Below are 14,360 nucleotides of genomic sequence, written 5' to 3' on the forward strand. Positions count from 1 at the left end.
AAAGCACGTATGTATCTATTCATAAACAACATATTGTCTATTTCTAATGCCAAATATAAATGACATATTACTATACGTATAACGGCGAAAAACTTGAACGTATTTCCTTTACTGTTTAGCTTTTTAAAAATAAGACAACTTTTAAGTATTCGGACATAAAGTATATTTGGTTTTGGCCGCACTTCACAAATAGGGGTGGGCTTGTCTTGTCTTTTCACCCCACTCTTTCTTCAAACCCAGTTTTTAAAGAGGGAAATTACTGAAACGTGGCTATCCTCAGCCTTCCCTGTGCAATTCCCACCACCCCTCCCTCCACCAGTTAGGACTCTCTATTCTGACCTGTAAGGGCCACGCCAAGACGGAAGGAGGATGCTAATGGGACGCCGAGGAGCGACGCGCACAAGGGCTTCCCCGGGGACCTCCGCCCTCACCAAGCCCCGCCCACTCCGCCCGGCCGGGGCCCGCGGCATCCTGGGACCTGTAGTTTTTGGAAGGGAAGCAGCCTCCGCCAAGTCTCCTCCCCCAAAGCTGCCTTTGGCCCCGGACGTCGTGACGTCGCGCTCCTCCCGGCCCTGGCCTCCTCCCTCTTTCTTTCCCTTCTCCGGAATCTCCATCCCGGGCTTCCGAGCACCTTTTACGACACTGGGTCTGCGTTGGTCTCGGCTCCGGGCCCACTTTTCGGCAAAGTGACGTGGACGTCAACAGCAATGGCGGAAGGAGAAGAGGTCCTGCCACTGCCACAGTCTAGCGACGGCCACTGGTGAGTGAAAGCCCGGCGCTGATTCTCACTGCTCCCCGGTCTCCCTTCTCACCGCCCTGCCTGTGTCGGAGGCACCGGTGGGCGCCGGCGTGGGACGCGAAGGCCGGTCCCCGCCCTGTCCAGCGCCTGCCCCGCCCCCGCCGCCTGCCGGGTCGCCTCAGGCCCCCGAGGCCGGAGGGGCTGAGGCCGGACTCGAGGGGAGAGGGGTGTCCGACGCCCAGGCGCTGGGCCTCCGTTCGGCCCTCCAGCTTCGTCCACCGGCTTCCCGACGTGCTGGAGAGGGTGGCTCTGGGCCGGGTTTGGCCGGAGCCCCCGGCCGGGCGTTGGAGTGGGCTGCTGGGGAGGGAAGTTCGCGGGCGCAGATCCGCGGCCCTAGACTGCCGTCGGGAGGAACGGCTCTCCCTCCTCCTGCCTGCGGGTGCAGAGGCTGAGAGACACACCCTGGGAGGATCCCTCCGACTTAGTTGAGATACTTTTTTTTTTTTTAATCTTAGTTTCTGAGATTAATCTTAGTTCCCACCATTCGTATCCTTCACGTAACTCATCTTTTCCCTTCCGACCACTTCGCTCCCAGCTCCATCTTCACAGCTTGGGAGGCGATGTGGGACGTCGCTCTTGCTGCTCCCCAGCGTTTGCGTGCTTAACCTGACTTATGCTCGGGTTGTGGGGAGGATCTCCAATCATTTTTTTTGCTAGACTTTAGTCACCCAGTGTTGTTCATCTTTGGGAAAGGCTCCTACTTTTGAAATAGTTGATCTTCATAATACAGTTTTAGGGTCATATAAAAAAAAATGGGACCTCTCAAGGGTTGTCGAATTTTTACAATTGATCTAAATGTATTGACCCCATATATTGGATAATTTTAGACTTCCTTGTTCATCATGTTATATGCCTACAGCTCACCGGCATTGTTCATAAAAGTAATACAGGACATTTGTACACATGGACTTTAATCCCCGAGAAAAATGGAAATCATTGCAAGGGGTAGATAAAATAGTACATTAAAAAAAAATAGTACATGAGAAATTCAGTTCTCAATTAGCAGACATCAAGCATTACCTTAGTCCAAGGTGTAGGAGGAAAATTTATGGTGACCTAGATGTAGTTTCTTTCCTCGATTTACTTATATTGGAGGTGGGGAGCTCTGACAGGTACACGCAGTAACAAGGTAAAATTGATCCAGTTATTTGGGAGAGTGAATAAAAGTGTTATGAGAGATCAGCAGGCAGATACCACTTCCACTTGGAGTCATTGGGGAAAGCTTCATGGGAGCAGAGGTGCTTGAATAAGGCCTTAAAGAATGAGCAGGATTTAGATCAGTGCTGTCCAGTACAAGTATTCTATTTTCGCATGTAATTTAAATATTTCTAATAGCCATGTTAAAAACTAAAGAGAAACAGGTGAAACTAATTTTTAATTATTTTACTTAAACATATCCAAATTCTATTTTCACATGTAATCATTGTAAAAAAAAAACCAACACAAACACCCAAACAGTTACATAATTTTACAGCTTTCTGTACCAAGTCTTCAAAATCCAATGCATATTTTACATTTACTCTACATCTCAGTTCCGTCTAACCAAGTGGTCGGCAAACTCATTAGTCAACAGAGCCAAACTCATTAGTCAACAGAGCCAAATATCAACAGTACAACGATTGAAATTTCTTTTGAGAGCCAAATTTTTTAAACTTAAACTTCTTCTAACGCCACTTCTTCAAAATAGACTTGCCCAGGCCGTGGTATTTTGTGGAAGAGCCACACTCAAGGGGCCAAAGAGCCGCATGTGGCTCGCAAGCCACAGTTTGCCGACCACGGGTCTAACCACATGTTAAATAAATGTTAAATAGCCACACATGGCTAGTGATTAACATCTGATAAAGCATTTAGATGAGCAAAGGGGAACGGCCTCTGAATGGAGCGTGAGCAAGAAAACTGATTTGTTTGGAGAGTAAAGACTAAAGCTTCATGAAGTTTGCTGTTTTGGAAGAATGAATTGTATCCTAAACTGGCTGTTAGCACCTGATTGAAGGCAGAAGGGAAATGTGTCTAGAGTTAAGATGTCTTTGAGGAATTTTTGGTTAGGATTGTGAGCATGTGTCTGGTTCACAGTGGCAAGGAACATGGAGTGAATGGTTGCTTGAGGTAGCATTTGTTCTCTACTAGGGTTGCTGTCTCTTAGTTGTGGCTTTTTATTTTTGCTCTTTCTATTGTCATGAATGGAGGAACCCTGAAGTGTTCTGTGATTTCTGCTCTCCCTCCATTCTCCTAATATCTCTCCTTTTTCTCTACTTACTCCATTCACCAGTCATCCTAGAAGTGAGTCTGAGTAGAGTCAGAAGAAACATTCAGATTTGGAGCACAGGGTTTGGTAAAGTAGAGTGCTTGATGAATGAATGGGTTGTTATAGAATGGGGAGGTTTTACATATTTTTTGGTAACTTTTTCAGATGGAAATTTTTCTGAAGTGTGTTATACATCTCATTACCTAACCTAAATTCATCTTAGTGACTTGGGGTCATCCAGTTTACAAATTGTAAGTATTTAGGAATAAAACTAGGTCCCTGTCCTCAGGGAATATGTGGTCTAGTTAGAGGACTCACATTTAAGAAAATCAATTACTGTTACACTTCTGTAATAATAGTGAGAGGTTTAGGGCAGTTAGGGTAGATTGTTGCTGTTAAATGGCCTTACACAGAGATCCCATTTTGAGAATGCTTTTTATTAGTTTTCTCCCATTTTCTTTCTTTGTTGTTATTGCTATTTCCCAGTTTGTTCCTAATCTGTGAACCTAGGTAGCTAAATTTGTTAAAATTGTGTATACCTTTGTAAAAAGGGCTCAGGATGGGTCCTGAAGCTTCTTAAAAGTACCAGACGTCACTTTTACTTATTTACTGGTTTTCACATCATTGCTTCTCAAAATTTAAATGTGCATTGGGTTTACCTGGGGATCTTGTTAAAAAATGCAGATTCTGATTTAATAGATTTGCTTGGGACCTGAGATTCTGTATTTCTGACTGACTGGCATCTGGGTGATGGCAGTTTGCTGGTTCATGGACCAATTCTACTTAGCAAGTTCTAGATAATGTGTATTTCAGAATGAGTTCATCACAGGAATCTATTCTCTATATTATATATGGTAAGTTATATTGTATCACTTAACATACTATAATTTATTCGATTACATGGTTTATCATTGTTATTTTCATAGTGAACTCCTTCTCAAAGGCAGTGGCTGATAGCAGGTGGCTCAGTAAATGTTTATTGTCTGAATGTATGCATGAATGAATGCACATTTTTGTAAAATCATGTGCAGTAACATACCATGCTGCCATTTCTTATAAATTTTCAGACTCTAGTGTTTTTTGTGAGCTGTGTAATTATTGGTATAATGCTCACTTTTTAAAAATATATATTTTATTGATTTTTTACAGCGAGGAAGGGAGAGAGATAGTTAGAAACATCGATGAGGGAGAAACATCGATCAGCTGCCTCCTGCACATCCCCCTACTGGGGATGTGCCCACAACCAAGGTACATGCCCTTGCCTGGAATCGAACCTGGGACCCTTCAGTCCACAGGCCGACGCTCTATCCACTGAGCCAAACCGGTTAGGGCTAATGCTCACTTTTTATGGTAAGCTAAGGTTATCAAAAACTGCCTCAGCTCTCAAACTTTCTGAAACTGTAGCCATGTAGTTATCTATACTGATGAAAGGGTAATATGCAAATTGGTCAGGATGTCTTCACAGTAAAGACCAAACAGCAGTCTGCGTGGGGTGACAAGGCTGGCAGGGGGGTTAGTGAGGGATGACCAAATGACTGAACAGCAGGCTGCGTGGGGCGACCAGGCCGGCAGGGGGGGCAGTGAGGGGTGACCAGGCTGGTAGGGGGGGCAGTTGGCGGAAACCAGGTCAGCAGGGGGGGCTGTGAGGGGTGACCGGGCTAGCAGGGGCGGGGGGCATTTGGGGGTGACCAGGCCGGCAGGGGCGGTAGTTGGGGGCGACCAGGTCGGCAGGGGGGAAGCAGTGAGGGGCGACCAGGCCAGCTGGCAGGGGCAGTGAGGGGCAACCCGGCTGGCATGGGGGCCAGTTGGGGGCAATCAGGCTGGCAGGGAGGTAGTTGGGGGTGACCAGGCTGGCAGGGGGACAGTTAGGGGGAAACCAGGCTGATAGGAGAGGCAGTTAGGGGTGATCAGGCTGGCAGGGGAGCAGTTAGGGGCAACCAGGCAGGCAGGCAGGTGAACAGTTAGGAGCCAGCAGTCCGGGATTGTGAGAGGGATGTCTGACTGCCCTCAGGATTGGGCCTAAACCGGCAGTCGGACATCCCCTGAGGAGTCCTGGATTGGAGAGGGTGCAGGCTGGGCTGAGGGGACCCCCCCCCCCAACAATGCACGAATTTCGTGCACCGGACCTCTAGTGTGGAGATATCCTTATAAAACTGCTTATGGTTAGTTTGAAATGATCTACGTTTAATTACTATAAACTACAGGGCTTTTTTTTTAAATAAAAAAATGCTAAATTATTACAGTTCAAACATTGGTAATTGCTCTTCATGGTATTGAAGTAATCAGCCTTGGATTTGAACATAAGGTCTCATTTTCTGGGCTTTCTTCCTGAAATAATTCCTGAAGATCTAAAGTCATGGTTAAAAAAAATCTTTTTTTGTATAGACATTAGTTGTATAAGTGTTGATATTCAGAGTTTCTTTTGCTTAGTTTAAAATATTTGTAAAACATTGACTTTAAAGTCATTTTAATTTATTGCTAAACTCATCTTAAATTATTGCTAAACTTTTCCTAAAATTGTAATAGTATCAGTTCCATAAAGAAGCTTCTGTTGTTAATTTAAGTTGTGAATAGGAATTGTTTAGAGAATAACAGGGTCTTTTTCAAAGTTTTGTGCACTTGGTGAATAGTATTCTCAGTGCTTCCCATTTCATAAGCATTGAAATATGAGAAGAGATTTAAAATGTCACTTGAGGAGTAGGTGATTGCAGTTTCAGACATGACATAATCAGTAAATAAATGCATTTAATATGAAAAAGAATGGAACCTGTTGTTTAAGAAGAATATTGCCAGCTTGGGGTTCTGGGAAGACTAGATATCACCTTAAAAAAATGAAGAGAGCCCAGCCGGCATGGCTCATGGCTCAGTGGTTGAACATCAACCTATGAATCAGGAGGTCACAGTTCGATTCCTGGTCAGGGCACATGCCCAGGTTGCGGGCTCGATCCCCAGTGTGGGGTGTGCAAAAGGCAGCTGATTGATGATTCTCTCTCATATTGATGTTCTCTCTCTCCCTCTCCCTTTCTCTCTGAAATCAATAAATACATATTTTTTAAAAAAGAAAATTAATCTAATTATCCTGAAATAGGGACTTTAAAAAAATTTTAAATTCTTTATTGTTTAATGAATTACATAAGTCTCCTTTTACTCCCATTGACCTCCCCCCGGCTGCCCCCAACCTCCAGCACAAGCCCCCTTCTCCCTCCCCAACCCCCGGCCCTATCCATTGGTTATGCTCATATGCATGCATACAAGTCCTTTGGTTGATCTCTTACCCCCTCACCCCCCGCCTTCCCTCATAGGTTGGACAGTCTATTCGATGCTTCTATGACTCTGGTTCTGTTTTTGTTCATCAGTTTATGTTGTTCATTATATTCCACAAATGAGTGAGATCATGTGATATTTATCTTTCTCTGACTGGCTTATTTCACTTAGCATAATGCTCTCCAGTTCCATCCATGCTGTTGCAAATGGTAAGAATTTCTTCTTTTTTACAGCAGTATGGTATTCCATTGTGTAGATGTACCACAGTTTCCTTTTTTTTAATTTAATAAATCTTTATTGTTCAGATTATTACAATTATTCCTCTTTTTTTCCCCCCCATAGCTCCCCTCCATCAGGTTCCTACCCCACCCTCTGCCCTTACCCCTCCCCCGTCCTCATCCATAGGTGTACGCTTTTTGTTCAGTCTCTTACCGCACCCCCACTCCCCTTTTCCCCTGAGAATTGTCAGTCCACTCCCTTTCTATGCCCCTGACTCTATTATATTCACCAGTTAATACTGTTCATCAGATTTTTTATTCCCTTGTTTTTTAGATTCACTTGTTGATAGATACGTATTTGTTATTCATAATTTTTATCTTTATCTTTTTCTTCTTCTTCCTCTTCTTAAAGAATACCTTTCAGCATTTCATATAATTCTGATTTGGCGGTGATGAACTCCTTTAGCTTTTTCTTATCTGTGAAGCTCTTTATCTGACCTTCAATTCTGAATGATAGCTTTGCTGGGTAGAGTAATCTTGGTTGTAGGTTCTTGCTGCTCATCACTTTGAATATTTCTTGCCATTCCCATCTGGCCTGCATAGTTTCTGTTGAGAAATCAGCTGACAATCGTATGGGTGCTCCCTTGTAGTTAACTGTTTTTCTCTTGCTGCTTTTAATATTCTCTCTTTGTCTTTTGCTCTTGGCATTTTAATTATGATGTGTCTTGGTGTGGTCTTCTTTGGATTCCTTTTGTTTGGTGTTCTGTGTGCTTCCTGGACTTGTAAGTCTATTTCTTTCACCAGGTGGGGGAAGTTTTCCGTCACTATTTCTTAACATAGGTTTTCAGTATCTTGCTCTCTTCTTCTTCTGGCACCCCCATAATTCTGATGTTGGTATGCTTGAAGTTGTCCCACAGGCTTCTTACACTATCTTCAACTTTTTGGATTCTTTTTTCTTTTTGCTTTTCCGGAGGAGTGTTTTTTGCTTCTTGGTTTCCAAATCTTTGACTTGATTCTTGCAATCCTCTAGTCCAGGCGTCCTCAAACTACGGCCCGTGGGCCACATGCGGGTGTTTTTGCTGTTTTGTTTTTTTACTTCAAAATAAGATAATGTGCAGTGTGCATAGGAATTTGTTCATAGTTTTTTTTAAACTATAGTCTGGCCCTCCAACGGTCTGAGGGACAGTGAACTGGCCCCCTGTTTAAAAAGTTTGAGGACCCCTGCTCTAGTCTGCTTTTAGGTCTCTGTATAATATTTTTTATTTCAGCCAGTGTATGTTTAATTTCTAGTTGATCCTTTTTCATATCCTCGAGGGTCTCGTTAAATTTATCAGCCTTTTCTAGGAAATTTTTGAAAAACCTTATAACCGTGGTTTTGAACTCTATATCCAGTCTTTTGCTTTCGTCCATTTCCTTCACCTGTGGCCTGCCTCTTTGTCTCCGCATTTTAGCTTCTTCCCTGAGTTGATGGAGTTGCTTTGTGTGCTAGATGTCCTAGCAGAGCCCAGTAGCTCAGCCTCCCCAGTTACCTGTGGTGGACCCTCTTGGTGCACCCCTTTGTGGGCTGTGTGCACAGTCTTGTTGTAGTTAAGCCTTGCTTGTTGGTATCACTGGGGGGAGTTGACCTCCAGGCCAATTGGCTGTGAGGATCAGCAGTGTCTCCGCTGGGAGGACTTCTGTGCTCAGCTTGGATGGGGCTGAGTCTCAGGGTGGAGCAGACAGCCTTGGTTTCCCGTCAGCCCTGCCCTACGAGGGCCCTGTGTCTCAGTGTCCCGCGGCAATGGCTGCACGCACCTCTGAGAGAAGGCTGCTCTCGAGTTTTGCCAGCTGCCAGACAGTCCAGTTTCTCCTCGAATGAGTCTGGTACCCAAAGTCTCACCCGGAGCTGGATTTCAGTCCAGTCGGGAGGTTTTGTTTTCCTCCCGAACGAGAAAGCTAGCCGCGTATTTGCTGCCCGCCCTCTCCGCGCGCACTGCGAGTAAGCCAGCCATGTATTCAGCCGCCTGCCCTTTCCACACGCATGGGTCTCCGCACTCCACAGCTCCTCTGAGTCTGTGTCCTTTTCTCTTTCCTTCTAGTTGTAGAATTTCCACTCAGCCAGCTTTCCGGTGGTTCTGGACGATGTCCACTCTGTCTTCCAGTTGCAGTTTTAAAATTCTTGTGCGAGGCAGCAGTATAGGTGTTACCTTATGCCACCATCTTGGTTTTCCCCTGTACCATAGTTTTCTAATCCACTCATCTGCTGCTGGGCACCTAGGCTGTTTCCAAATCTTAGCTATTGTAAATTGTGCTTCTATGAACACAGGGGTGCATATATCCTTTCTGATTGGTGTTTCTGTTTTCTTGGGATATATTCCTAGAAATGAGATTACTGGGTCAAATGAGAGTTCCATTTTTTATTTTTTGAGGAAACTCCATACTGTTCTCCACAGTGGTTGCACCAGTCTGCATTCCCACCAGCAGTGCACAAGGGTTCCTTTTCTCCACATCCTCTCCAGCACTTGTCAGTTTGTTGATTTGTTGATGATAGCCATTCTGACAGGTGTGAGATGGTACCTCATTGTCATTTTGATTTGCATCTCTTGGATGATTAGTGACTTTGAGCATGTTTTCATATGTCCCTTGGCCTTTTGAATGTCCTCTTTTGAATGGTGTCTATTTAGGTCCTTTGCCTATTTTTGATTGGATTATCTTCCTTTTGTTAAGTTGTATGAGTTCCCTGTAAACGTTGGGGATTAAACCCTTATCAGAGATAACATTGGCAAATATGTCCTCCCATGCAGTGGGCTTTCTTGTTGTTTTGTTGATGGTTTCTTTTGCTATACAGGAGCTTTTTTTTTTTTTTTTTTTAATATATATTTTATTGATTTTTTACAGAGAGGAAGGGAGAGGGATAGAGAGCTAGAAACATCGATGAGAGAGAATCATCGACCAGCTGCCTCCTGCACACCCCCTACCAGGGATGTGCCCGCAGCCAATGTACATGCCCTTGACCGGAATCGAACCTGGGACCTTTCAGTCCGCAGACCGACGCTCTATCCATTGAGCCAAACCGGTTTCGGCAGGAGCTTTTTATTTTGATGTAGTCTCATTTATTTATTTTCTCCTTAGTTTCCATTGCCTTAGGAGCTGTATCAGTAAAGATATTGCTATAACAAATGTCTGCTATTTAGTTGCCAATGGCTTCTTCTAAGATTTTTATGGTTTCCTGCCTTACGTTTAAGACCTTTATCCATTTTGAGTTTATTTTTGTGTATGGTGTAAGTTGGTGGTCTAGTTTCATTTTTTTGCATGTATCTTTCCAATTTTCCCAACATCTTTTATTGAAGAGACTGTCTTGACTTCAATGTATGCTCTTGCCTCCTTTGTCAAATATTAATTGAGCATAATGTCTTGTGTCGACTTCTGGGTTCTCTGTTCTGTTCCATTGGCCTATATGTCTGTTCTTATGACAGTACCAGGCAGTTTTGAGAACAGTGGCTTTGTAATATAACTTGATATCTAGAATTGTGATCCCTCCAACTTTGTTCTTCTTTCTCAAGATTGCTGCAGCTATTCAGGGTCTTTTTATATTCCAGGTGAATTTTTGGAGCATTTGTTCTAGGTCTGTGAAGTATGCCATTGGTATTTTAATGGAGATTGCCTTGATTTTATAGATTGCTTTGGATAGTATGGACATTTTAATGATGTTGATTCTACCAATCCGTGAACACAGTATGTTCTTCCATTTGTTTATGTCTTCCTCTAAAATAAGGACATTTTGTATGGACATTTATATGATTACATTTTATATGATTGTATTTATATGAAATTTTTAAAATAGGTGAAACAAAAGTGTTGTGTTTAAGGATTCATGTTTAAGTGGTAAAATTAAGATGAGCAACTAGAAAAGGATTATCATGAAAGTCAGAACAGTAGCTACTACAGGGTGAGTAATGGGGCATGAAGGGAATTTCTAGGAGCTGGCAATATTTTACTTCATGACCTATGTGATGGTTGAGTATTTGTTTTGAATTGTAATTGTATTTTGGACTTTAATGTATATGTGTTATACTTCAAAAACTTTGACCCTTTGCACTCGCTTGCTTTTTTCATCGAGCTGCTGCCGATGCTAGCCGCGTCGAGTCACACTCGACATCCGAGTGCAAAAGGTTAAAGATAAAAACTATGTAGAAAATGGTCTAATTTTTATAAAGTTAGTATACATGTACATGTATATTCAGAAAAATAATTTGAAATATTCCAAAATGTTAATAAAAGTGGTAATATTACACTCAGCAACAATTATACAACCCAATTCAAAAATGGGCAAAGAACCCCTGAATAAATATTTCTCCAAAGAAGAATAAAAATGGCCAATAAGCACATGAATAGTCACTTAACATCACTAATCATTAGGAAACACCAATCAGAATCACAATGAGATACCACCTCACACCCATCAGGATAGCTATTATTTTTTTAAAATAACACAGAAAGTAACAGTTGTTCACAAGGATGTGGAGGAATTGGAACCTTGTGCATGGATAGTGGGAACATGAAATGGTGAAGCCACTGTGGAAAACAGTATAGTGGTTCCTCAAAACAGTTAAACATAGAGCTACCACATGATCAGTCTATTTGACTCAGGGTATGTACACAAAAGTTGAAAGTCTGAAATATGGGTTTTAAGTGACAACTGATTTTATAGATTACTAGCGGCCTGATGCACGAAATTTTTGCAAAGGGCTTGGCCCTGCCGTGGCAGCAGCTGCCTCTGCCTCAGCCCCTGCGGCACCTCGGCTTAGTCTGGAAGGTCGTCTAGTCTAATTAGCATATTACGCTTTTATTATTATAGATAAGCAGAGGGCAAACAGATTAGAAATTTTATTTATTTTTATACTATTTACATGAATGTTTGTGTTGTACTTCAGGTTTTATTGTTTTTAGAGGTAACTCCTAAATAATAATTTATCTCGAGGATTTAATTACTATGTTAACATTTATTTGTATTTAGATCATAGATTACAGGGGCTTTTCCTATCACAGTATAATGCCTCAGTTCAGGTAATTCTGGAACACCAAGTTAAGTGTACTGCAGTGCTCATCTAGCTTTTTCTTTCCTTTTTTAAAATATATTTTTATTAGAGGCCCAGTGCACGAAATTTGTGCACTTTGGGGTTCCCTCAGCACAGCCTGTGCCCTCTCGCAGTCTGGGAGCCCTCGGGGGGATGTCCGACTAATGGCTTACGCCCACGGCCAGTCGGACGTCCTTAGTGCTGCCACGGAGGTGGGAGAGGCTCCCGCCACCGCCACTGCGCTCACCAGCCATGAGCCCGGCTCCGGGCTTCTGGCTAAGCGGTGCTCCCCCTGTGGGAGTGCACTGACCACCAGGGGGCAGCTCCTGCATTGAGCGTCTGCCCCCTGGTGGTCATTGTGCATCGTAGCGACCGGTTGTTCTGCTGTTCGGTCGATTTGCATATTAGCCTTTTATTATATAGGATTGATTTCAGAAAGGAAGGGAGAGGGAGAGAGAGAGAGAGAAACATAAACATCAATGATGAGAGAGAATCATTGATTGGCTGCCTCCTGCATGCCCCCCACTGGGGATCAAGCCCGCAACCCAGGCATGTGTCCTTGACTGGAGTCGAACCTGGGACCCTTCAGTCCTCAGGCTGACACTCTATCCACTGAGCCAAACCAGCTAGGGCTCAGCTGGCTTTCTGAACAGAATTGATAAAATATGCTTGGCAAATCATTTCTGCTGTTTATGCTGAAAGTTGGATTCTATTCGGTATAAGCCCAAGACAATGCCTACCTCTTCCCCCCTTCCCCCACATGTATCAAAAAGAAAAATAGAATTTAGCAAAGGATTCATTCATACTTCATTCAATAAACATTAAGTACTGGCTATATTCAAGCTGCTAAGCAGTCTTTTATAATCATTTGAAACAAATTTAAAGCCAGAATTGTGTATTATTCTGCCTTGCTTGGGCAGTTCAATTTTTTTCATTGTTTTAGCCCTAGGAATGATACATGCATATCTTCTGAAGTTATCTAAATACTGGTATTGTTAGAAATTACATTCTCTAGCAGAGTAGAATAGAATGACACAGTTTTAAAATGTAGCAATGTTTGAAGTGACTTATTTAGATTGTGAAAAATACAGATGGGAAACAAATCAGTCCCTCCTGTTAGGTTCATAAGAGCAGTTGTTTCTTGTGCAACTGCAAGAACAATAAGATAAAAGCCAATGAAAATAAACGGTATATCCTGAAATTTAATGTATATCTGTTTTTAAGGGCTAGCCTTTTGACCTAGCTGATAAAATAATGACTAATAAATCATTTGTTTTTAAATCTTCTTCCTTTTTCTTGTGAAGGTTAAAGGAGGTTTTTTTCCTTATCCTTAAGCTGACATAGCATTTCATAGTTGGGTGGGAATGCTGTAGTGTGTGCTCTTCTTACAAGCAGTTATATAAAACTGATTGCTTATGGTGGTATTCAATAATTTCAGCAAGAAGATATAATACTATTTGTATAGAACTTTATCCTTTATAATGCATATATATGTATATGTACATATCTATACTAATAAAAGGGTAATGTGCTAATTAGACCAGACATCTTCCGGACATCTGGATGTCCTTCCGGACAAAGCCACGGTGGCGAGGGCCAAGGCAGAGGCGGTTAGGGGCAACCAGGCTGGCAGGGGAGGGCAGTTAGGGGCGACCAGGCTGGCAAGGGAGGGCAGTTGGGGGTGACCAGGCAGGCAGGCAGGCAGGTGAGTGGTTAGGAGCAAGCAGTCCTGGATTCAAAGGGGGATGTCCCACTGCCGGTTTAGGCCTGATCCCAACCGGCAGTGGGACATCCCCGAGGGGTCCCAGAATGGAGAGGGTACAGGCTGGGCTGAGGGACACCTCCCAGTGCAAATTTCGTGCAACGGGCCTTTAACATATATATGTATATGTGTATATACATATACATATATATGTGTGTGTGTGTATGTGTGTGTGTATATATACGTATATGTGTGTGTATTAATATATATGTTAATCTCATTTGGCTCCTTTAACAATTCTTTGAGAAGTTATGAATTATTGTTGTTGCCTTGTTAGAGATGAGAAGACAGGCTTAGGGTGATCAGATGACAAATCCTTCATGATTGATATGGGGGGATGTGATACAGAGAATTATATACTATAGCTTTATACCTGTTCAGATTTCATAATGTGCTCACACATCCCTTGCCAAAACTCACTTAAAGAGACTAGTTATTTTACCATAAGATATTATGGTTACATATAGCATCTAGATAATATGTGTCTAATTTATATTAATATTTAACTAAATGTATGTTATAATACATTATATATTAAACATGTAAATATATAACAATAATATGTTATACTGTATGTACATCATATACAAAAATAGAATTATAACTTATTTTGATTTACTTATTTATATACTGAGAACACAATAGTAAAATTAGAACATATAAGCAATTAAATTGTGTTAATTACTTTATCAGCACAGTAATTTTTCTGTTGTTTTTATTCAGTGATGTTGGAGAATTAAATTCTTAAAATAACTTGTTTATGGTTATTTCCCCTTTAAAAAGTTTCCAGACTTTTGAAATATAAAAGTGACACATAGAAGGATGTATTTGTCTCATATAGGTGTGTAATTGAATACCAGAAAAACTTGAACTTTATATCATAGATTCCATTTAGATGTTGTCACTGATATGAAATAAATGAGATCCTCTTTTTCCAAATAAATTATCATTGATGATTGGAATTCAGGGAGAAAAATAAATCTGTCATCTACTTCTTTGCCAAATTATGATCTCT

The 14,360-nt window shown here is 42.1% G+C and overlaps 1 protein-coding gene across 1 annotated transcript in view; it reads left to right on the top strand.

Annotated features, from left to right (window-relative positions):
* The first annotated feature begins 621 nt into the window (after positions 1-621).
* Positions 622-14,360, top strand: part of TBC1D23 (TBC1 domain family member 23) — an 80,501-nt gene continuing 66,762 nt past the window's right edge. Inside the window, exon 1 of the mRNA XM_054714034.1 lies at positions 622-760. Coding sequence (XP_054570009.1) covers positions 708-760 — 53 coding nt within the window. The 5' untranslated portion in view covers positions 622-707. The remainder of the gene's footprint in view (positions 761-14,360) is intronic.

The sequence above is a fragment of the Eptesicus fuscus genome, chromosome 3, assembly GCF_027574615.1.
Source record: "Eptesicus fuscus isolate TK198812 chromosome 3, DD_ASM_mEF_20220401, whole genome shotgun sequence".
Taxonomy (NCBI): domain Eukaryota; kingdom Metazoa; phylum Chordata; class Mammalia; order Chiroptera; family Vespertilionidae; genus Eptesicus; species Eptesicus fuscus.